This window comes from Anomaloglossus baeobatrachus, chromosome 2 (assembly GCF_048569485.1).
Source record: "Anomaloglossus baeobatrachus isolate aAnoBae1 chromosome 2, aAnoBae1.hap1, whole genome shotgun sequence".
NCBI classification, from domain to species: Eukaryota; Metazoa; Chordata; class Amphibia; order Anura; family Aromobatidae; genus Anomaloglossus; species Anomaloglossus baeobatrachus.
Genome location: NC_134354.1, coordinates 38,583,823 through 38,607,817, shown reverse-complemented (window position 1 = coordinate 38,607,817; position 23,995 = coordinate 38,583,823). Strand labels below are relative to the sequence as shown.

The 23,995-nt window shown below is 49.8% G+C and overlaps 1 protein-coding gene across 2 annotated transcripts in view; it reads right to left on the bottom strand.

The window, feature by feature from the left end:
- Window positions 1–23,995, bottom strand: part of SETD4 (SET domain containing 4) — a 51,267-nt gene that overhangs the window by 1,065 nt on the left and 26,207 nt on the right. For both annotated transcript variants that reach the window (XM_075334993.1, XM_075334992.1), the window contains exons 8-10: window positions 22,993–23,074; window positions 13,248–13,328; window positions 1,357–1,480 (exon numbers count right to left, since the gene is read on the bottom strand). In XM_075334993.1, coding sequence (XP_075191108.1) covers window positions 1,357–1,480; window positions 13,248–13,328; window positions 22,993–23,074 — 287 coding nt within the window. The remainder of the gene's footprint in view (window positions 1–1,356; window positions 1,481–13,247; window positions 13,329–22,992; window positions 23,075–23,995) is intronic.

The following is a 23,995-nucleotide window of genomic DNA, read 5'->3' as shown; positions in this document are numbered from 1 at the left end:
TGCTCTGTACTCGTAACTAGCGATGAGCGGGCACTATCATGCTCGGGTGCTGAGTACTCGTAACTAGTGATGAGCGGGTACTACCATGCTCGGGTGCTCAGTACTGGTAACTAGTGATGAGCGGGTACTACCATGCTCAGGTGCTCAGTACTCGTAACTAGTGATGAGCGGGCACTACCATGCTCAGGTGCTCAGTACTCGTAACTAGTGATGAGCGGACACTACCATGCTCGGGTGCTCAGTGCTCGTAACTAGTGATGAGCGGGCACTACCATGCTCGGGTGCTCTGTACTCGTAACTAGTGATGAGCGGGCACTACCATGCTCAGGTGCTCAGTACTTGTAATTAGTGATGAGCGGGCACTACCATGCTCGGGTGCTCAGTACTAGTAACTAGTGATGAGCGGGCACTACCATGCTCAGGTGCTCAGTACTCGTAACTAGTGATGAGCGGGCACTACCATGCTCGGGTGCTCAGTACTCGTAACTAGTGATGAGCGGGCACTACCATGCTCGGGTGCTCAGTACTCGTAACTAGTGATGAGCGGGCACTACCATGCTCGGGTGCTCAGTGCTCGTAACTAGTGATGAGCGGGCACTACCATGCTCGGGTGCTCTGTACTGGTAACTAATGATGAGCGGGCACTACCATGCTCGGGTGCTCTGTACTGGTAACTAATGATGAGTGGGCACTACCATGCTCGGGTGCTCTGTACTGGTAACTAGTGATGAGCGGGCACTACCATGCTCGGGTGCTCTGTACTGGTAACTAGTGATGAGCGGGCACTACCATGCTCAGGTGCTCAGTACTGGTAACTAGTGATGAGCGGGCACTACCATGCTCGGGTGCTCAGTACTCGTAACTAGTGATGAGCGGGCACTACCATGCTCGGGTGCTCTGTACTTGTAACTAGTGATGAGCGGGCACTACCATGCTCGGGTGCTCTGTACTGGTAACTAGTGATGAGCGGGCACTACCATGCTCAGGAGCTCAGTACTAGTAACTAGTGATGAGCGGGCACTACCATGCTCAGGAGCTCAGTACTAGTAACTAGTGATGAGTGGGCACTACCTAACTAACGTCCTTGTGACTAGTCCCTGCGCTCATTAGCATATAATGAAGAATCTTTAGTAATACTTTTTCTATAGATCTGTGTATCTATGCTGGTGTACACAGGGACAGTTAGGCAGGAATTAGCAATATTCACCCAGATCTGCTCGTGGTCCTGGCTGCATATTACACCTGACAGGTTCCCTTTAAGGGTCTACAGAGATACATTTTTCTAAGTACAACATCCCTTTAATTTGGCACAAATGTCGTCACTCCCATTTAGATGCCCACGTGTCCCTGACTCACCTCGGCCAGCACCCGGGAGGTCTGATCTAGTAAATGGAGGCAGATTTTCCTCACCAGATCCTCGGAGGCTCCTTCATTGGACTCAGAAACAAATCTTCCCAGAAGGACTTTTTTCCAGTTTGTGCTGAAATGAGAAGATAAAGGGCATAAAATAAAGAGAACGACCGGACTTATTTTCATTTCATTCATTTTCAATCTTCTTTGCAGAAAACCTTCCAGAAATAATAGTTTCAAATGAGCAACACTGACATCCGGGCTGGGCGAAGCGGGAGGATTTACCACCAATCTGATCTAACTCTAATTCCTGCACAGTTCCCGTTCTTCTGACGTCCACTAATGGCTGATACTATATATCCTAACAATATAACAATGTCGCTGGACTTCAAAGTTGTACAAACATGGCAGTGATTAAATGGGGCTTTTTTTTTTTTAGACTCAAACTTCCTTATGCTCAGCAAATGACACATGAACATTAGCAGCAATCAATTTATCGATGCGTCTAGTGTGCGTGTGCAAATATCATTGTGAAGGGACGGGGAGCGGGGAGAAATATGTGCTCATCATCTAATATGATTGGTGGATCCTCTGGTATTGTTGGGGGAGACCTCCTCTAGGGGGCTCTCAGGGTCTCGGAGGAGGATTCCAAATCAGGTCTGCGCAGATGTATATGAATCAGGAAAAATGAGAAAAGCACAATGCTCTTCTAACCCGTGTATTGTAAAAAAAACACAGTTATACAGTTCACTCAATACATTCGTATTGCTATTAACCAATATCTAACTTGGTTTCACTTACTCCCTTATTTGGCTAGAGTTTCCTACATGACTATACTGTCCTTGGTAAGGCACCCGGAGATGAGCAAAAGTCTATGCAGGTACGTCAGCAGCTTGTTACTGACACCCAAGGGACCAGTTTGAGGTGGTCTCCTGAATGCCTGCATTGTTCAGCTTAGTATAATTAGTTTCAATAATACATTCCAGAAGGTGCATCCTAGTATACACGATAGCATGTAAGCAATGGTTCTACAAAGACAGATTATCTTATTATATGGCCAATTGATTCATAGCCCGGGCCTTCACAGTATCAGCTGTGTATAGAGCTTTGTCTTGCCATTGTAATCCTGCCTCTGATGATCATGAGACTGCTGAAAACACAGGAAGTATTAGTCTAAAAAAAATTTTAAAAAAAACCCCCACAGTGGTAGTGCCAAGATCAGGATTGCTAATTTTGTTACTTTTAATAAAGATCGTAATATAAAAAATAAAATAAAAAAAATGCCCCCCCCAAAAAAAAAGTAGCACAAAAAAGGGATTTAAAGAATAGGTCATTTTTGACGACACATTCCCTTTAAAGATACAGAAAAAAAAAAAAAAACTTCACTGATGAATTCACAGAGAAGACAGATATCATGAAACCCCATATTTTATCCAAAAATGTGTGAGAAGAATAAAAATTTCTGTATCATTTAATTAACTCCGTCAAGTACAGGTATATGGACTGAGCTTGCTGCTTAACCACTTAAATGCCACTGTCCATCTCTGACAGCAGAATTTAAAGGTTTTTTTTCCCCCACAAACAAAATGGATTTTAATCAATAGATCTTGGAATAATAATAATTGCCATAATTGGATGTGTGTAATTAAAATGTTCATGTGCTGAGATAATCTTATATATCTGCCCCTGCTATGTACTGTGTAATGGCCGTGTCTGACCGTACAGGGGCATGATCTGACCATACCACAGCTCCTGGGTCGGGGAGGGAGCAAGAGAGAATAAAGACATTACAGCACTGGATCACAGCTGATTCTTTTTGTGAGGTAAAACATTTCCTTACCTGTTTTTTTTTTTTTAAATGTTTTTACATCACAGAAAGAATTATTTGCGATTTTGCCTGTATACTGTCTTTTGCATCCTCCCCGGACCACATCTCCTGGGCAGGGGAGGATGCAAAATAGAGTATACAGACATTACTGCATGGAATCATAAATTATTATTTCTGTGAGGTAAAACATTGCTTAAAAACAGGTAGTTTTACCTCACAGAAGAAGGGAATTTTGTTACTTACCGTAAATTCCTTTTCTTCTAGCTCCTATTGGGAGACCCAGACGATTGGGTGTGCTAGTGCGCCGGGGACTGTAGCGCTGTGCGCTGGGCTTATAATCCCTGCAGATTACTGGGGGACTTTACGTGTGGGGACCGCCGCGCCGACCGCCCCTGGAGCGGCGGCGCAGCTGCGACTTGTAGTGCGCCGGGGACGCGCCGACCGCGCTTTTACGGCGGCGGCGCTTCTAACTTTAGTCCCCGGCTTTTGCGGCCTAGCGCCGCTTCGTTCCCGCCCCCACCCTGTCACTCAGGGAAAGGGAGAGACGCTGTTCTATAGCAGCGCCGAGGGCTGGAGCCTTATTTGCATTCTCCAGCCCCCTTCACTAGACACAGTGGGCGCCGGGTTCCCGCTCTTGTCTCGGGCACGCCCTCGGCCCGCCCCTCTCCTCTGGACGCCGGCAGCCATTCCGACACGCAGAGCGGGAAAACGGAGACAAGCGCTGAGCTCCTCTGCTCCTTCTGAGTCCTTTTGGACGAGGAGAATTGGGCCCTGCCCGAACCTCGAAAGGACCGAAACCTCGACTGTCCCCTCCACTGTTGAGGTTTGCTTGATCTGGGCTGGGGTAAGGAAGAGTCCTTACCCTTGGACTGTTTAATGATTTCAGCCAATTGCTCACCAAACAGCCTGTCTTGAGATAATGGCAAACTGGTTAAGCATTTTTTGGAAGCAGAATCTGCTTTCCATTCCTTTAACCATAAGGCTCTGCGTAAAACCACAGAGTTGGCGGACGCCATTGACGTACGGCTGGTAGAGTCTAAGACCGCATTGATAGCGTAAGTCGCAAACGCAGACATTTGCGAGGTCAATGACGCCACTTGCGGCACTGATGGACGTATGACAGAGTCCACCTGCGCCAGACCAGCTGAAATAGCTTGGAGTGCCCACACGGCTGCGAATGCTGGAGCAAACGACGCGCCGATAGCTTCATAGACAGATTTCAACCAAAGGTCCATCTGTCTGTCATTGGCATCTTTAAGTGAAGCCCCATCTTCCACTGCAACTATGGATCTCGCCGCAAGCCTGGAGATTGGGGATCCACCTTTGGACACTGGGTCCAGCGTTTGACCACGTCAGGGGGAAAGGGATAACGTGTATCCTTAAGACGTTTGGAGAAACGCTTATCTGGATAAGCATTGTGTTTCTGGACTGCTTCTCTGAAGTCAGCGTGGTCCAGAAAAGTACTCAATTTACGCTTGGGATACCTGAAATGGAATTTCTCCTGCTGTGCTGCTGCCTCCTCTGCTGAAGGGGCTGGAGGAGAAATATCCAGCAGTCTATTGATGGCCGCTATAAGATCATTCACCATGGCGTCACCATCAGGGGTATCCAGGTTTAGAGCGGTCTCAGGATTAGACTCCTGATCACCTAACTCTGTCTCATCATACAGAGAATCCTCTCGCTGAGACCCTGACCAGCGTGATGACGCCGAGGGTCTCTCCCAGCGAGCTCGCTTAGGCTGCCTGGGACTGTCGTCCGAGTCAGAGCCTTCAGCCTGTGATGCCTGGGACCCCCTTGGAGCACGGATTAGTTCCAACTGAGGGGGACCGGGGAACATTGAATCAGCAGTGCCCATGGTCTGAGTGACCGGTCTGGACTGCAACGTTTCTAGAATTTTTGTCATAGTCACAGACATCTTATCAGCAAAAACTGCAAAGTCTGTCCCCGTCACCGGGGCAGGGTTCACAGGCGTCTCTGCCTGGGCCACTACTAGCATAGACTCCGGCTGACGAAGTGGCACAGGGACCGAACATTGCACACAATGGGGGTCAGTGGAACCTGCCGGTAGATCAGCCCCACATGCGGTACAGGCAGCATATAAAGCCCGTGCCTTGGCACCCTTGCTTTTTGCGGATGACATGCTGTTGTCTCCTCAGAGCAATATAGGGGTATAAGCCAAGAAGCGACCGTACAGTGCAATATATATAGGTACAGGTAAAAGTACACAAAACAACACTGTGGCACTAGTGGGGTCAGCACCTAGGTGCTGCTTACCGCCCGCTTAACAGCGGGTGTGTGGTCGCCAGAATCCCCTGTCTGGGTCTCCCAGGGCTATGTCCGTTCTCCAGCTCAGACTGCGTGCAGGAATGGCTGCCGGCGTCCTGTGAAGAGGGGCGGGCCGTGGGCGTGCTGCAGACAAAGAGCGGGAAACTGGCGTCCCACTGTGCCCAGTGAGAGGGCTGGAGTATGTAAATAAGACTCCAGCCCTCGGTGCTGACTATTGTACAGCGTCTCTCCCCTTCCCTGACTGACAGGGCTGGGGGCGGGAACGAAACGTAACTAGGCCGCAGAAGCCAGGGACTAGATTTATCAGCGCTGCCGTCGTAAAAGAACGGCCGGCGCGAAGTCCCCGGCGCACCACAAGTCTCAGCCGCGCCGCAGTCCCCGGGGGCGGCCGGCGCGGTAGTTCCCCACACAAACTCACTCAGCTAAGCTGCAGTGAGTATAACCCAAGCGCGCAGCGCTACTGTCCCCGGCGCACTAGAACACCCAGCAACGCTGGAGTGTGTCTGTGCCTGTCTGTATGGGGACACAGAGTACCTGAATGTTGCAGGGCCTTGTCCCTGACGGTACCCAGCTCCGTATCCAGCAGGATCTCCGGGTCTGTGGATGGAGCCCGGCCTCAGAGTCTGGAGGTCGGTAAGATCCCACTTCACCAGAGCCCTCAGGGGGATGGGGAAGGAAAACAGCATGTGGGCTCCAGCCTCCGTACCCGCAATGGGTACCTCAACCTTTACAAACACCGCCAACAAGAGTGGGGTGAGAAGGGAGCATGCTGGGGGCCCTTTAGCAAGGGCCCTCTTTTCTTCCATCCGATATAGTCAGCAGCTACTGCTGACTAAACAGTGGAGCTATGCGTGGATGTCTGACCTCCTTCGCACAAAGCTTGAAAACTGAGCAGCCCGTGATCCCACGGGGGGTGTATAGCCAGAAGGGGAGGGGCCTTACACTTTTTAGTGTAATGCTTTGTGTGGCCTCCGGAGGCAGTAGCTATACACCCAATCGTCTGGGTCTCCCAATGGAGCGCCGAAGAAATAAAGAAAACTCTTTGAATGAGAAGGTGTGTCCAAACGTTTGGTCTGTACTGTATATATACAGTATATATATATATATATATATATATATATATATATATATATACACACACAGTGTGTGCATGTATATATATATATATATATATATAAATAAATAAATATATATATATATATATATATATATATATATATATATATATATATATATATTAAAAGAAGGGAATTTTGTTTACTTACCGTAAATTCCTTTTCTTCTAGCTCCTATTGGGAGACCCAGACAATTGGGTGTATAGCTTCTGCCTCCGGAGGCCACACAAAGTATTACACTTTAAAAAGTGTAACCCCTCCCCTCTGCCTATACACCCTCCCGTGGATCACGGGCTCCTCAGTTTTGGTGCAAAAGCAGGAAGGAGGAAACTTATAAATTGGTCTAAGGTAAATTCAATCCGAAGGATGTTCGGAGAACTGAAAACCATGAACCAAAAGAACAATTCAACATGAACAACATGTGTACACAAAAGAACAACAGCCCGAAGGGAACAGGGGCAGGTGCTGGGTCTCCCAATAGGAGCTAGAAGAAAAGGAATTTACGGTAAGTAAAACAAATTCCCTTCTTCTTTGTCGCTCCATTGGGAGACCCAGACAATTGGGACGTCCAAGAGCAGTCCCTGGGTGGGTAAAAGAATACCCTGATAAAAAGAGCCAACAACGGCCCTCCTCTTACAGGTGGGCAACCGCCGCCTGAAGGACAAGCCTACCTAGACTGGCATCCGCCGAAGCATAGGTATGCACCTGATAGTGTTTCGTGAAAGTGTGCAGACTAGACCAGGTAGCTGCCTGACACACCTGCTGAGCCGTAGCCTGGTGCCACAATGCCCAGGATGCATCCACGGCTCTGGTAGAATGGGCTTTCAGCCCTGAAGGAATCGGAAGCCCAGAAGAACGGTAGGCTTCAAAAATCGGTTCCTTGATCCACCGAGCCAAGGTTGACTTGGAAGCCTGCGACCCCTTACGCTGGCCAGCGACAAGGACAAAGAGCGCATCAGAACGGCGCAGTGGCGTCGTGCGAGACACGTAGATCCGGAGTGCTCTCACTAGATCTAACAAATGCAAATCCTTTTCACATTGGTGAATTGGATGAGGGCAAAATGAAGGTAAGGAAATATCCTGATTGAGATGAAAAGGGGACACCACTTTGGGGAGAAAGTCAGGGACCGGACGCAGAACCACCTTATCCTGGTGAAATACCAGGAAGGGGGCTTTGCATGACAGCGCTGCAAGCTCTGACACTCTTCGGAGTGATGTGACTGCCACTAGAAAGGCCACCTTCTGCGAAAGACGTGATAGAGAGACATCCCGCAGCGGCTCGAAAGGTGGTTTCTGAAGAGCCCGTAGAACCCTGTTGAGATCCCAGGGTTCCAGTGGACACTTGTAAGGTGGGACTATGTGGCAAACTCCCTGCAGGAACGTGCGGACCTGCGGAAGCCTGGCTAGACGCTTTTGAACAAACACGAAAAGCGCCGAGACTTGTCCCTTGAGAGAGCCGAGAGACAAACCCTTGTCCATTCCGGATTGTAGGAAGGAAAGAAAAGTGGGTAAGGCAAACGGCCAGGGGGTAAACCCCTTATCAGAGCACCAGGCTAAGAAGATCCTCCAAGCCCTGTGATAGATCTTGGCTGACGTTGGTTTCCTGGCCTGTCTCATAGTGGCAATGACCTCTTGAGATAACCCTGAGGACGCTAGGAGCCAGGACTCAATGGCCACACAGTCAGGTTGAGGGCCGCAGAATTCAGATGGAAAAATGGCCCTTGAGACAGCAAGTCTGGTCGGTCTGGGAGCGCCCACGGCTGACCCACCGTGAGGTGCCACAAGTCCGGGTACCAAGACCTCCTCGGCCAGTCTGGAGCGACGAGGATGGCGCGGCGGCAGTCGGACCTGATCTTGCGCAACACTCTGGGCAGCATTGCCAGAGGAGGGAATACATAAGGCAGTCGAAACTGCGACCAATCCTGAACTAAGGCGTCCGCCGCCAGAGCTCTGTGATCCTGAGACCGTGCCATGAATGCCGGGACTTTGTTGTTGTGCCGAGACGCCATTAGATCGACGTCCGGCGTTCCCCAGCGGCAACAGATCTCTTGAAACACGTCCGGGTGAAGAGACCATTCCCCTGCGTCCATGCCCTGGCGACTGAGAAAGTCTGCTTCCCAGTTTTCTACGCCTGGGATGTGAACCGCGGAGATGGTGGAGGCTGTGGCCTCCGCCCACAGCAGAATCCGCCGAACTTCTTGGAAGGCTTGACGACTGCGAGTGCCGCCCTGGTGGTTGATGTACGCGACCGCCGTGGCGTTGTCCGACTGTATGCGGATCTGCCTGCCCTCCAGCCACCGATGGAACGCTTTTAGGGCTAGATACACTGCCCTTATCTCCAGAACATTGATCTGAAGGGAAGACTCTGTCGGAGACCAGGTTCCCTGAGCCTTGTGGTGGAGAAAAACCGCTCCCCACCCTGACAGACTCGCGTCCGTCGTGACCACAGCCCAGGATGGGGGCAGGAAAGATTTTCCCTTCGACAGGGAAGTGGGAAGAAGCCACCACTGAAGGGAAGCCTTGGCTGCCAGAGAAAGAGACGTTCCTGTCTAAGGATGTCGACCTCTTGTCCCATTTGCTGAGAATGTCCCATTGGAGTGGACGCAGATGAAACTGCGCAAAGGGAACTGCCTCCATTGCTGCCACCATCTTCCCCAGGAAGTGCATGAGGCGCCTCAAGGGGTGTGACTGGGCCCGAAGGAGAGATTGCACCCCTGTTTGCAGCGAACGCTGTTTGTCCAGCGGTAGCTTGACTATCGCTGAGAGAGTATGAAACTCCATCCCGAGGTAAGTCAGTGATTGGGTCGGAGTCAATTTTGACTTTGGGAAATTGATGATCCACCTGAACCTCTGGAGCGTCTCCAGAGCCACGGTCAGACTGTGTTGACATGCCACCCGGGAGGGTGCCTTGACTAGGAGATCGTCTAAGTAAGGGATCACCGAGTGGCCCTGAGAATGTAGGACCGCCACCACGGATGCCATGACCTTGGTGAAGACCCGTGGGGCTGTCGCCAGGCCGAAAGGCAGTGCCACAAACTGAAGGTGTTCGTCCCCAATGGCGAAACGCAGGAAGCGTTGATGCTCTGGAGCGATCGGCACGTGGAGATAGGCATCCCTGATGTCGACTGATGCCAGGAAGTCTCCTTGGGACATCGAAGCGATGACAGAGCGGAGGGATTCCATGCGAAACCGCCTGGTTCTCACATGTCTGTTGAGCAATTTGAGGTCCAAAACGGGACGGAATGAACCGTCCTTTTTTGGTACCACGAACAGTTTCGAGTAAAAGCCGCGACCACATTCCTGAAGGGGAACGGGGATCACAACTCCTTCTGTCTTCAGAGTGTACACCGCCTGAAAAAGTGCAACGGTTCGCTCGGGGGGCGGAGATGTTCTGAAAAAACGAGTCGGAGGACGAGAGCTGAACTCTATCCTGTAACCGTGAGACAGAATGTCCCTCACCCATCGGTCTTGGACATGTGGCCACCAGGCGTCGCAAAAGCGGGAGAGCCTGCCACCGACCGAGGATGCGGTTTGGGGAGGCCAAAAGTCATGAGGAGGCCGCCTTTGAGACGGTGCCTCCGGCGGTCTTTGGAGGACGTGACTTAGACCGCCATGCAGAAGAGTTTCTCTGGCTCTTCTGTGGCCTGTTGGACGATGAGGATTGGGACCTGGCTGAGGGCCGAAAGGACCGAAACCTCGCTTGAATTTTTCGTTGCTGAGGTCTCTTTGGTTTGGGCTGGGGTAAGGACGAGTCCTTTCCCTTGGATTGCTTAATAATTTCATCCAATTGTTCGCCAAACAATCGGTCGCCAGAAAAGGGCAAACCGGTCAAGAACTTCTTGGAAGCAGAGTCTGCCTTCCATTCGCATAGCCACATGGCCCTGCGGACTGCCACCGAATTGGCGGATGCTACCGCTGTACGGCTAGCCGAGTCCAGGACAGCATTCATGGCGTAGGATGAAAATACCGACGCCTGAGACGTTAAAGACGCTACTTGCGGAGCAGAGGTACGTGTGACTGCATTAATCTCAGACAGACAAGCTGAGATAGCTTGGAGTGCCCACACTGCTGCAAAGGCTGGGGCAAAGGACGCGCCTATGGCTTCATAGATGGATTTCATTAGGAGCTCTATCTGCCTGTCCGTGGCATCCTTGAGCGTTGAACCGTCAGCCACTGCTACTACGGATCTAGCCGCCAGTCTAGAGACTGGAGGATCCACCTTGGGACACTGAGCCCAACCCTTAACTACGTCAGAGGGGAAGGGGTAACGTGAGTCATTAAGGCGTTTAGTAAAGCGCTTGTCCGGGAAAGCCCTGTGCTTCTGGACAGCATCTCTGAAGTTCGAGTGATCGAAGAAAACACTCCGAGTACGTTTGGGAAACCTAAATTGGTGTTTCTCCTGCTGTGAAGCCGACTCCTCTATAGGTAGAGTTGGGGGAGAAAGATCTAGCACCTGGTTGATGGACGCTATAAGGTCATTTACTATGGCGTCCCCTTCAGGTGTATCAAGATTGAGAGCAACGTCAGGGTCAGAGTCCTGGGCTGCGACCTCCGCTTCATCCTCTAGAGAGTCCTCAAGCTGAGACCCTGAACAGCGTGATGAAGTCGGGGAAGATTCTAATCGAGCCCGCTTAGCCGGTCTGGGACTGCGGTCCGTGCCGGAGTCCTCCACGTAATAACTAGAGGCCACCCCAGGAGCACGCTTCGTCGCAGACCGAGAGGGGCCTGGGGGCGATCCCGCAGTGCCCGGGGCCTGTGTAAGGACCGGTCTGGACTGCAAGGCTTCTAGTAGCTTGGCAGACCATTTGTCCATAGACTGAGCCATGGATTGTGAAAGTGACTCAGAGAGTTTCTCAGCAAAAGCTGCAAACTCTGTCCCTGCCGCCTGGACAGGGGAAGCCGGCGGTTCTACCTGGGCCGAGGGTCCCACCAGTGCCCCAGGCTCCGGCTGAGCGAGTGCCACATGGCCCGAGCATTGCTCACAGTGAGGGTAGGTGGAACCTGCAGGTAGCATAGCCGCACAAGAGGTACAGGTTGCAAAATAACCCTGTGTCTTGGCACCCTTGCTCCTTGTGAACGACATGCTGTAGTCTCCCAGGAGAGTGATCACTGAGGGATATATAGCCACAAGCTAACAGTACAGCCGAACCGAGAAAATGTATACAATATAATATATATATATATACAGTTCAGCACTCTAGGGGGCCCAGCACCGGTGGGAAGAAGCCACCTGGCTTACCGACCGCTCAAGCAGTGTGTGGTCACCAGATTCCCTGCCTCGGGTCTCCCAGAGGTGCTGCCAGAAGTCCTCCACCGGCAGAATGTGCTTAAAACATGGCCGTTGGCGTTCACAGGGGAGGAGGCAGCCGTGGGCGTAACCACAAAAGTGCGGGAATCTGGTGCCCCAGAGTGAATAGTGAGGGGGGCGGAGGACAGCCAAGTGTGCTCCAGCCCTCACTGTCGGCGTCAGACCGACCGTCCCGCCCTTCCCCCTGACTGGCAGGCCCGGGGGCGGGAGTTTAAGGCACTAGGCCGCAAAAGCCGGGGACTAAAGTTAAAAACCGCGGCCGGCAAGCAGGCGCGGTCGGCGCGGTAGTCCCGGTCTCATACCAACAGCGCAGTCGCTGCAGCGTCTGAGGTCAAGGTGTTCCATGCACCGTCCCCAAGGGGACACAGAGTACCTGTAGATGCAGGGCCCTGTCCCTGATGATACTCAGTCTCCTGTCCGACAGAATCCCACAGGGGCTGCGGAGGGAGCCCGGTCCCAGTGCCTGGATGACCGGATAGGATCCCACTTCTCCCAGAGCCCCTAAGGGATGGGGAAGGAAAACGGCATGTGGCTCCGGCCTGTGTACCCGCAATGGGTACCTCAACCTTAACAACACCGCCGACTTAGTGGGGTGAGAAGGGAGCATGCCGGGAGCCCTGTGGGGGCCCTCTTTTCTTCCATCCGATACAATCAGCAGCTGCTGCTGACTAAAAATGGGAGCATGAGTGCATGTGTGCCTCCTTCAACACAAAGCATAAAACTGAGGAGCCCGTGATGCACGGGGGGGTGTATAGGCAGAGGGGAGGGGTTACACTTTTTAAAGTGTAATACTTTGTGTGGCCTCCGGAGGCAGAAGCCATACACCCCAATTGTCTGGGTCTCCCAATGGAGCGACAAAGAAAAAGAGATAAAATAAAAAAATAAACACTTTTGGTATTATCCAAAATTTTTTGGCCTGGAGAAACATGTCACCAGGTCATTTTTAATCGGCAATGAACACCTTAAAAACAAGATCTAAAAAAAAAAAAAGAAACAATGGAGGAATTCCATTTTTTTTTTCACTTTTTCGCCTGACTTGGATTTTTTTTCCTGTTTTTCAGTCCATTAGAAGGTAAAATGAATGGTATCAATATATATTAGAAGGTGCATTACTGCAGTTGTTTCACTATACACTCTAGCTGCTGCAGAACCTCTTTGAAAAGAGAAAAGAAATATTCATGTCAGTCACTGATTGAAATAACAGCCATTTGTTTTGTTTCAAAGAGGTTCTGCAGCAGAAAAGGAGACATTAGAATAGGTGGAGTGACTCATAGTGATCAGTGACTCGGTGGAGCTCATCATCTGTAAAGTCTGTATATTCTCAGAAAGAAAAGACCTGAAGACACAAGGCACTTCATACAATTCATCAGCTCCGAGGCACAGGAGTCTGCTCGCCGTCAGGAGCCTCCAGGAGGGACCATCCTTCCCGAACGTCAGATTCCTGGGAGGAGACAAAATTGTGAGAGTCACTAATGGATAACAAAGGGTTACAGGAGGCACAAAATACATCCTGGAGATACAAAAAAAAAGGTTGTCTGATGCTTCACAGAGTGGCAAGCTCTTTGTTTAAAACCAACTTGTCATTGGACAATAAGAAGTTAGGGAAAGGATATTCTAGCACCTATCGTGCAGGCAGAATACTGGAAAAAATGGAACCGCCTCATGAAAAAAACAAGTGATTGGAAAGTTACAGAGTAGCAGAAGTGCAGTGGAGCAGGAGGATGGCGGTGAGGAACAGAGGGGCCGAGAGGGGAGTGTAAGGGTTCCTTACTTTTTTACATACTATGTTTTTTTATGTTCTGGGGTCTGCAAATTACAGACTATAATAATAGATATTAAACTAGCGCAGAATAACTTTTCTGCTAATCAAATTTTCTGGGAAAAATGAGTGAATGGTGAGTTTTCCCCAATCCCCCAGAGAGGGGCGACATTCAAAGACGCCCAAATCACGGGACAATTTGTACTGTGAAGACTCAATATTGTCTGTGTAGGTCAGAAGATACTGCAAGATCAAGATAAGCAGCTTACACACTGGTGACAGTGCAGGTCCGAAGATACAAGACTGATGGAGGCCGGGGGGTGGGAGAAGGCGATCTTCACATGGACATTACCAGCAACAGACTGATTCACACACTATTTATTTATATAGAAACAATCTAGGCAAATATCGCTGTGATGGGAGGAGGAGGTGAGCTGTGACATCACCTGTGGTAAATAGTGGCTCCTGTGTTATCTACTGTAAATAGGAGGTGTTATCCGTTATTTTACAGGATGAGGAGGTGAGCTGTGACATCACCTATTGTGAATGGTTAATCCTGTGTTATTTACTGTATACAGAGGTGTTATCAGTCATTGTACAGGAGGAGGAGGAGGTGATCTGTGACATCACCTATTGTAAATGGTGGCTCCTGTGTTATCTACTGTAAATAGAGGTGTTATCTGTCATTTTACAGGAGGAGGAGGAGGTGAGCTGTGACTTCACCTATTGTAAATGGTGGATCCTGTGTTATCTACTGTATATAGAGGTGTTATCAGTCATTGTACAGGAGGAAGAGGAGGTGAGCTGTGACATCACCTATTGTGAATGGTGGCTCCTGTGTTATCTACTGTAAATAGAGGTGTTATCTGTCATTTTACAGGAGGAGGAGGAGGTGAGCTGTGACTTCACCTATTGTAAATGGTGGATCCTGTGTTATCTACTGTATATAGAGGTGTTATCAGTCATTGTACAGGAGGAGGAGGAGGTGAGCTGTGACATCACCTATTGTGAATGGTTAATCCTATGTTATCTACTGTATACAGAGGTGTTATCAGTCATTGTACAGGAGGAGGAGGTGAGCTGTGATATCACCTATTGTAAATGGTGGCTTCTGTGTTATCTACTGTTAATAGAGGTGTTATCAGTCATTGTACAGGAGGAGGAGGTGAGCTGTGATATCACCTATTGTGAATGGTGAATCCTGTGTTATCTACTGTATACAGAGGTGTTATCAGTCATTGTACAGGAGGAGGAGAAGGTGAACTGTGACATCACCTATTGTGAATGGTGGATCCTGTGTGATGTACGGTATTTCTATACACTATAGGAAGTATTAGTCTGGTATAACACCTGTTGGGTAGCCTAAAGGGTGCTATACACGCTGCGACATCACTACCGATATATCGTCAGGGTCACGTCATTAGTGATGCACGTCCGGCGTCGTTAGTGACATTGCAGCGTGTGACTCCAAGGAGCGATAATCAACGAGCGCAAAAACGTTGAGAAACGTTGATCGTTGACACGTCGCTCCTTTTCATAATATCGTTGGTGGTGCATGCCGCTGGTTGTTCCTCGTTCCTGCGGCAGCACACATCGCTATGTGTGACACCGCAGGAACGAGGAAGCTCTCCTCACCTGCATCGACCGGCAATGAGGAAGGAAGGAGGTGGGCGGGATGTTATGTCCCGCTCATCTCCGCCCCTCCGCTTCTATTGGCCGGCCGCTTAGTGACGCCGCAGTGACGTCGCTATGACGCCGAATGCACCTCCCCCTTGAGGAAGGGATTGTTCGGCGGTCACAGCGACGTCGCTGACAAGGTATGTGCGTGTGACGCTGCCGTAGCGATAATGTTCGCTACGGCAGCGATCACCAAATGTCACACGAGCGACGGGGGCAGGTGCTATCGCTAGCGATGTCGCAGCGTGTAAAGCAGCCCTTCAGGCTATGTGCTCACGGGACTGTGTACCCGCGGATTTTGCCACGGAAAACCTGCAGATTTATCTGAATTTTCTAGATAAATCAGCAGGTCTTAGCAAGTACAGACACTCCCCATGTTATCCTATGGGACATGGGGAGTGCTGTGAACATGCTGCGGTATGTGCGGCTGCGGAATATGCTGCGGATGTCCCACAGCCGCATGGAACTGCATGTCAATTATTCATGCGGAAATATCTGTGGATGTCCCGGCCCTCCACTATGGAGATAGAGGCCGGGACTTCTGCAGGTAAGTTACATGAATATCCGCAGGTTTACCGCAGATATTTAGCTGGAATCCCGCAGCAATGTATATATGGATAGCTGCAGATTTCGGGGAGCTGCTACAGGAAACCTGTGGACCTACCTGCGGATATAACCGCAGGTGCGAGCTCCCGTGGGCATGTAGCCTAACAGTTGAAAGTATTTTAACTTTTTATATATATTGTGAGACTGTGACTGGGGTTATCTATGACGGCCGGTATGTCTCGCCCCGGTTGTGCTCACTCCATGATAGAAAGCAACTCCACTCCGGGGTTAATGCTGTTTCCCTACAGGCTTCAGGAAGGGTTAAAAGGAAACAGGAACGAGGGCAGGTGTGCCGGGTGTGAGGGAGTGATCACATCTCCCTGAGTTCTCTGCCGGAAAGGCCCATATGTACTATTGTGGACTTGTTCTTTGAATAATAAACCGTGTGCTGTGAACCTTGGTGCCTGGATCCCGTGTCTTCTGCAGCGCAGCCGACGACGCTACCTCACATATGGTGGAGAATGCGGGCATGACAGCCGGTGAGGTGTAGCATTCATCCCTGGTGACCCAGCTGCGCATGTCCTGGATTCGAGCGGCTATACTACAGCCCAAACCCGGCGACGCCATGGAGGACATACTAAAGCATTTGGCTCAGGCTAATGCACAGCAGCAACAGGCTAATGCACAGCAGTAACAGACCAATGCACACCTGCTCCAATCCTTGCAAGTGCAGGAAAAAAAATTCCAAGAACAGATGGATCAGGCCAATGCACGTCAGCAGCAAGCCTTGCAATTGCAGGAAAAAAGGCACCAAGAACAGATGGTTCTCCTGGCCAAGTCGATCCGTGCCGGACCGGCAGCAACAACCCAGGGACCGGGTGACGACAGCAGCGTCCGGAAAACGGTGAGACAAGCGTTGCAAAAGATGACCCTGGGGGATGATGTGGAAGCGTTCCTGGCGGTGTTTGAGCGGGTGGCCGAGCGGGAAAAGCTGCCGACCCCGCAGTGGGCTGAGGTATTGTCACCCTATCTGACGGGGGAACCCCAAAAAGCGTACCTGGACCTCTGTACCGAGGACGCCATTGACTATGTGACCCTGAAAGCCGAAATACTGGCTCGGTTGGGGGTGAATACCTATGTACGAGCTCAGCGGGTAAATCAGTGGTTCTTTGAGGAAACCAAACCTGTACGCTCCCAGGCCTATGACTTGTTGCATCTCGTAAAAAAGTGGTTGCAGCCTGACACTCTGAGCCCGGCGCAAATGGTAGAAAGGGTAGTTGTTGACCGTTTTGTACGCACTTTACCCGTCACCATTCAACGGTGGGTTGGACAGGGCGACCCAAGTACCCTGGACCAATTAGTATGCCTGGTAGAGCGGCATGTGGCTACGCAGGACTTGATACGGGACACTGAGACTTTGCGTACCGCCCGTCGGTCCGGCCCCTCCAAGCCTAGGGCCAAGGACCCACCGCTGACACCGGTGCGCGAGTCCGCTACCGTCCCGTCTGAGGCCGCACCCTCCGTCCCTGAGGTCCGGAAAACTATGTACCCTAAACGACAACTCGTCAAGGGGGTGTCCTTCCCTATTAGATGTTGGCGGTGCCAGCGGGTGGGACATATGGAAGCCCAGTGTCCCCTCACCACGGAGCCCATGGATTGTGGGGTTACCCGACGGGGTTCAATGTATGCTCAGGTGGTGTGTACCGCTGACCTGGTCTACCCAGAGACTGAGCCCCACTTGTGCCAAATACAGGTGAATGGATGTCCGGTTACAGGCTTGTTGGATTCCGGAAGCTTAGTGACCCTTGTGCGATCAACCCTAAGGGCTAAAGTAAAGGCCACAGGACGTACCGTGGGGGTGGTTTGCATACATGGGGACCGCCGAGACTATCCCACGGGGATAGTCACCATCACAGCACCTTGCGGTCAGGTGCAACATGAGGTGGGACTTATTAATACTCTTCCCTATGATGTGATCCTAGGAAGGGATCTGCCCTATTTTTGGACTTTATGGAAGGGACCTCCTAAGTCCCCTCAGATATTGGTCAGTCCGGGACCTGAGCCCTACAATCCTGAATCCGGGACGCCTGCCGTAGGGGTCCCCATGATAGGGACAGGATGTGAACCTGATAGGTCGCCCCTAGAGGTATTGGCAGGAGAGGCTGAGACGGTCGAGCCCATCCCGGAGTTGGAGGCATCCCCGGATACGTTTGGGACAGCCCAACTCCAGGACCCTACATTAATACATGCCCGGAGTCGGGTGACAGTAGTTGACGGGGTGGCACAGCTGCCTGGTGCCCAGGTAAGATACCCCCATTTCGCTCTTAAGCAGGATTTACTCTACCGGGTAGATGAAATACGGGGCGTAGGGGTAGAGCAGTTGGTGGTGCCCCAGCCGTATCGCCGGCGGGTCCTCGACTTGGCTCATAAACACCTGATGAGTGGTCACCTAGGGGTCAAGAAAACGCAGGAGCGAATATTGCAAAGGTTCTATTGGCCCGGGGTCTTTGGGGAGGTAAAACGGTTCTGCGAAACCTGCCCGGAGTGTCAGCTTACCGCACCCCTGACCCACTTTCGCAGTCCGTTGGTACCGTTACCCATTATAGAAGTCCCTTTTGAACGGATAGGGATGGATCTGGTGGGGCCCCTCGTAAAGTCTGCTCGAGGGCACCAGCATATCCTAGTGATCGTTGACTATGCCACCCGTTATCCAGAGGCGATACCTCTCAGACATACTGCAGCAAAGCTTATAGCTCGGGAGTTGTTTGCTGTGTTCTGCCGGGTGGGGTTGCCCAAGGAGATCCTTACGGATCAGGGGACCCCATTCATGTCTAAAGTGACCAAAGAACTATGCCGGCTACTCCAGATCAAGCAGTTGCGTACGTCTGTGTATCATCCTCAGACGGACGGTTTAGTGGAACGATTCAATAAAACCCTGAAAACCATGCTCAAAAGGGTGATTTCCAAAGACGGGAAAGACTGGGATATGATGCTTCCCTATTTGATGTTTGCCATACGAGAGGTGCCACAGGCATCCACGGGGTTTTCGCCTTTTGAATTGTTATACGGGCGACATCCCCGGGGATTGTTGGACCTGGCAAAAGAAACCTGGGAGCAGGAGCCCACCCCCCATAAAAGTGTGATTGAACACATTTTGGGTATGCAGAACCGCATAAGCGCGGTCATGCCAATTGTGAAGGAGCATTTACAGGAGGCTCAGGCCGCGCAAAGCGGCCGCTACAATAGACAAGCCACCGTGCGGACCTTTAATCCCGGGGATCGGGTGTTGGTATTGATCCCCACGGCGGAGAGTAAATTCCTGGCTCAGTGGCACGGCCCCTACGAGATAAAGGAAAGAGTTGGGGTGGTTAACTATAAAGTATTGCAGCCCGGTAGGCGGAAACCTGAACAAATATACCATGTCAACTTATTAAAACCTTGGCAGGAACGGGAAAGCCTGATGGCTGTTTTCTCCCCATCTCCCTCCTCTTCGGGTCGTTCACATCCGGCTCCAGCGACCTCCGGAGAGGACGAACCGGAAGTAAGGATTGGAGAAGCCCTCACCAAGCAACAGAGGCGAGAGGCCAGACGGTTGGTTCAGCAGAACCCCGATGTCTTCTCTGAGCTGCCCGGTAGGACCAGTCTGATACGACATGATATTGTCACCGAGCCCCACCTGAAGGTACGCCTGAAGTCATACCGGGTACCGGAGGCTCGACGACAAGCCATATCGGAGGAAGTAAAGACAATGTTACGCCTGGGGGTCATCGAAAAATCCCGGAGTGAATGGGCTAGTCCGATTGTCCTAATACCAAAACCCGATGGCTCCTTAAGGTTCTGCAATGACTTTAGGAGATTGAACGAAATATCCAAGTTCGATCTCTACCCCATGCCCCGGGTGGATGAGCTGATTGATAGGCTGGGACAGGCGCGATATTTTACCACGCTCGACCTGACCAAGGGGTACTGGCAGGTGCCACTGACGGAGTCCGCCAAGGAGAAAACCGCTTTTGTTACGCCAGAGGGTCTCTTCCACTATGTTGTCTTGCCTTTTGGGTTACATGGCGCTCCGGCCACGTTCCAGAGGTTGATGGACTTAGTGCTGGAACCCCACCAGGCGTATGCATCAGCGTACCTTGATGACATCATTATTTACAGCTCCGATTGGCAGACCCACTTGGAACAGGTACAAGCGGTGGTGGACGCGCTTCGAACAGCCGGATTGACAGCCAATCCCAAGAAATGTGCATTGGGACTCACGGAAGCCCGCTACTTGGGCTACGTGATAGGCCAAGGAGTGATTAAGCCCCAAATTAACAAGGTTGAGGCGATCCAGAAGTGGCCTAGACCCCTGACCACGAAGCAGGTTAGGGCCTTCCTGGGTATCGTGGGGTACTACAGGAGGTTTGTAAAAGATTTTGCGGGACTATCAGCCCCCTTGACGGACCTTCTCAAAGGCAAGAAGTCCGTCATGGTGCGCTGGACTCCGCAGGCCGAGGACTCCTTCCGGGCCCTGAAGGAGGTCCTGTGCGGACAGCCCGTTCTGGTCAACCCTGATTTCCGGAAGGAGTTCATAGTACAGACTGACGCCTCGGAGGTCGGCCTGGGGGCAGTGCTGTCTCAGGTGGTTCAGGGGGAGGAACACCCCGTCACCTTCTTGAGTAGGAAGCTCACCCCTCCCGAGCGGAATTATAGCGTAGTGGAGAAGGAGTGCCTGGCGATCAAGTGGGCCTTGGAGTCCCTACGCTATTACCTGCTGGGACGTCAGTTTCGCTTGGTGACGGATCACTCTCCACTGGTCTGGATGAGGTCCGCCAAGGAACGGAATGCCCGGGTTACCCGGTGGTTCCTTTCGCTGCAGAACTTCCGGTTTACGGTTGAACACCGGGCCGGTAGGTTGCAGGGCAACGCCGATGCCTTGTCCCGCGGCCCGTGTTTGATGGCAGGAGTTCAACCCCGCACGCTTGAACTGAGGGGGGGGATATGTGAGACTGTGACTGGGGTTATCTATGACGGCCGGTATGTCTCGCCCCGGTTGTGCTCACTCCATGATAGAAAGCAACTCCACTCCGGGGTTAATGCTGTTTCCCTACAGGCTTCAGGAAGGGTTAAAAGGAAACAGGAACGAGGGCAGGTGTGCCGGGTGTGAGGGAGTGATCACATCTCCCTGAGTTCTCTGCCGGAAAGGCCCATATGTACTATTGTGGACTTGTTCTTTGAATAATAAACCGTGTGCTGTGAACCTTGGTGCCTGGATCCCGTGTCTTCTGCAGCGCAGCCGACGACGCTACCTCACAATATATTATATATATATATATATATATATATATATATATATATATATATATATATATATATATATATATATATATATATATATATATATATATATATACAGTGCCTTGTGAAAGTATTCAGCCCCCTTGAACTTTTCAACCTTCTCCCACATTTCAGGCTTCAAAAATAAAGATAAAAATGTTAATGTTCTGGTGAAGAATCAACAACAAGTGGACACAATTGTGAAGTTGAATGAAATTTATTGCTTATGTTAAACTTTTATAAAAAAATAAATAACTGAAAATTGGGGCGTGCAATATTATTCATCCCCTTTAAGTTAATACTTTGTAGTGCCCCCTTTTGCTGCGATTACAGCTGCAGTCTCTTGGGGTATGTGTCTATCAGTTTTGCACATGGAGAGGCTGAAATTCTCGCCCATTCTTCCTTTGTAAACAGCTGGAGCTGAGTGAGGTTGGATGGAGGCGTTTGTGAACAGCAGTTTTCAGCTCTTTCCACAGATTCTCGATTGGGTTCAGGTCTGGACTGTGACTTGGCCATTCTAACACCTGGATACGTTTATTTGTGAACCATTCCATTGTAGATTTTGCTTTATCTTTGGGATCATTGTCTTGTTGGAAGACAAATCTCCGTCCCAGTCTCAGGTCTTTTGCAGAGTCCAACAGGTTTTCTTCAAGAATGGTCCTGTATTTGGCTCCATCCATCTTGCCAACAATTTTAACCATCTTCCCTGTCCCTGCTGAAGAAAAGCAGGCCCAAACCATGATGCTGACACCACCATGTTTGACAGTGGGGATGGTGTGTTCAGGGTGATGAGCTGTGTTGCTTTTACCCCAAATATATCATTTGGCATTGTGCCCAAATAGTTTGATTTTGGTTTCATCTGACCAGAGCACCTTCTTCCACATGTGTGGTGTCTCCAGGTGGCTTGTGGCAACCTTTAAACAACACTTTTTATGGATATCTTTAAGAAATGGCTTTCTCCTTGCCACTCTTCCATAAAGGCCAGATTTGTGCAGTGTACGACTGATTGTTGTCCTATGGACAGACTCTGCCACCTCAGCTGTAGATCTCTGCAGTTCATCCAGAGTGATCATGGGCCTCTTGGCTGCATCTCTGATCAGTCTTCTCTTTGTTTGAGATGAAAGTTTGGATGGACGGCCGGGTCTTGGTAGATTTGCAGTGGTATGATACTCCTTCCATTTCAATATGATCGCTTGCACAGTGCTTCTTGGGATGTTTAAAGTTTTGGAAATCCTTTTGTAACCAAATCCGACTTTAAACTTCTCCACAACAGTATCATGGACCTGCCTGTTGTGTTCCTTGGTCTTCATGATGCTCTCTGTGCTTTAAACAGAACCCTGAGACTATCACAGAGCAGGTGCATTTATACGGAGACTTGATTACACACAGGGGATTATATTGATCATCATCAGTCATTTAGGACAACATTGGATCATTCAGAGATCCTCAGTAACCTTCTGGAGTGAGTTTGCTGCACTGAAAGTAAAGGGGATGAATAATATTGCATGCCCCAATTTTCAGTTTATTCTTTTCTACAAAAGTGTAAAATAAGCAATAAATTTCGTTCACCTTCACAATTGTGTCCACTTGTTGTTGATTCTTCACCAGAACATTAACATTTTTATCTTTTATGTTTGAAGCCTGAAATGCGGGAAAAGGTTGAAAAATTCAAGGGACCGAATACTTTCGCGAGGAGGGGGATTTTCTTCAATCTTCTATATCACTAACACAAATTTAAAAAAAAAAAAAAAATTTGTAAAACAAAACTAAACAATTTTTTAATGGCAAAAAGACATGAACTTACTCTAAAAAGCCATTTTCTTTTAGCAGTGACAATTTCTTCTGTAATTGTTTGTCTTTTCTGGACACAAACTGCAGGATGGTATCTACAATCAGAAAGAATGATAGATAGATAGATAGATAGATAGATAGATAGATAGATAGATAGATAGATAGATAGATAGATAGATAGATAGATAGAGGGATAGATAGATAGAGGGATAGATAGAGGAATAGATAGATAGAGGGATAGATAGATAGAGGGATAGATAGATAGAGGGATAGATAGATAGATAGAGGGATAGATAGATAGCGGGATAGATAGATAGATAGATAGATCCCGCCCACCATTCCTAGGAATAAGCAGCATTGAAGATGAGCTCCTGAGTTTTTCATCATTTATACCTTGTAATGAGCAAACAGTAAGACAAAACCTGGAAAAATTGGACTCTGTGGAACAGGAAAGCGAGCTGGACTGAGCTGGACTAAAGATTTTTATGAAAAAAGAGGAAATAGAGGATTTAAAGGACATAAGAAAAAACCTGTTGAAAGACAGATCACATACAACAGGAGGACTCCAAACTGACATCTGACACCCAGAGATCTGCACATCCAAAGGTAGGACCATCCTCCATCCATACCACAACCTACAGACAGTGCTGTAATTACATCTCTGATAAATAAGGATTATTATAAAAATGGAAAATATAAATGTAGAACAAGTAACTGGGCAGAGAGCAGAGCTGGAGACACGGGACACCAGGAGGTCACACACTCTGGAAATCACATACCCTGAAGGGCAGAAAAGCATTCATGCGCAAAAAGCCATAAAACATGCAAAGATTAGAGAAGATCCAGAGACCCTCTTTTCTGATTTTACCTCTAAAGAGAAAGATAAAAGGAAAACCAATTTATTATTTTTCACAGACCAGCCCTTAGCCTGGCACACCGCTCTGTGCAATCAATATAAGTATATATCCAAGAACGGCATTAATAAGGGCCGGCAGATCAGAATTAGAAACCAAAAA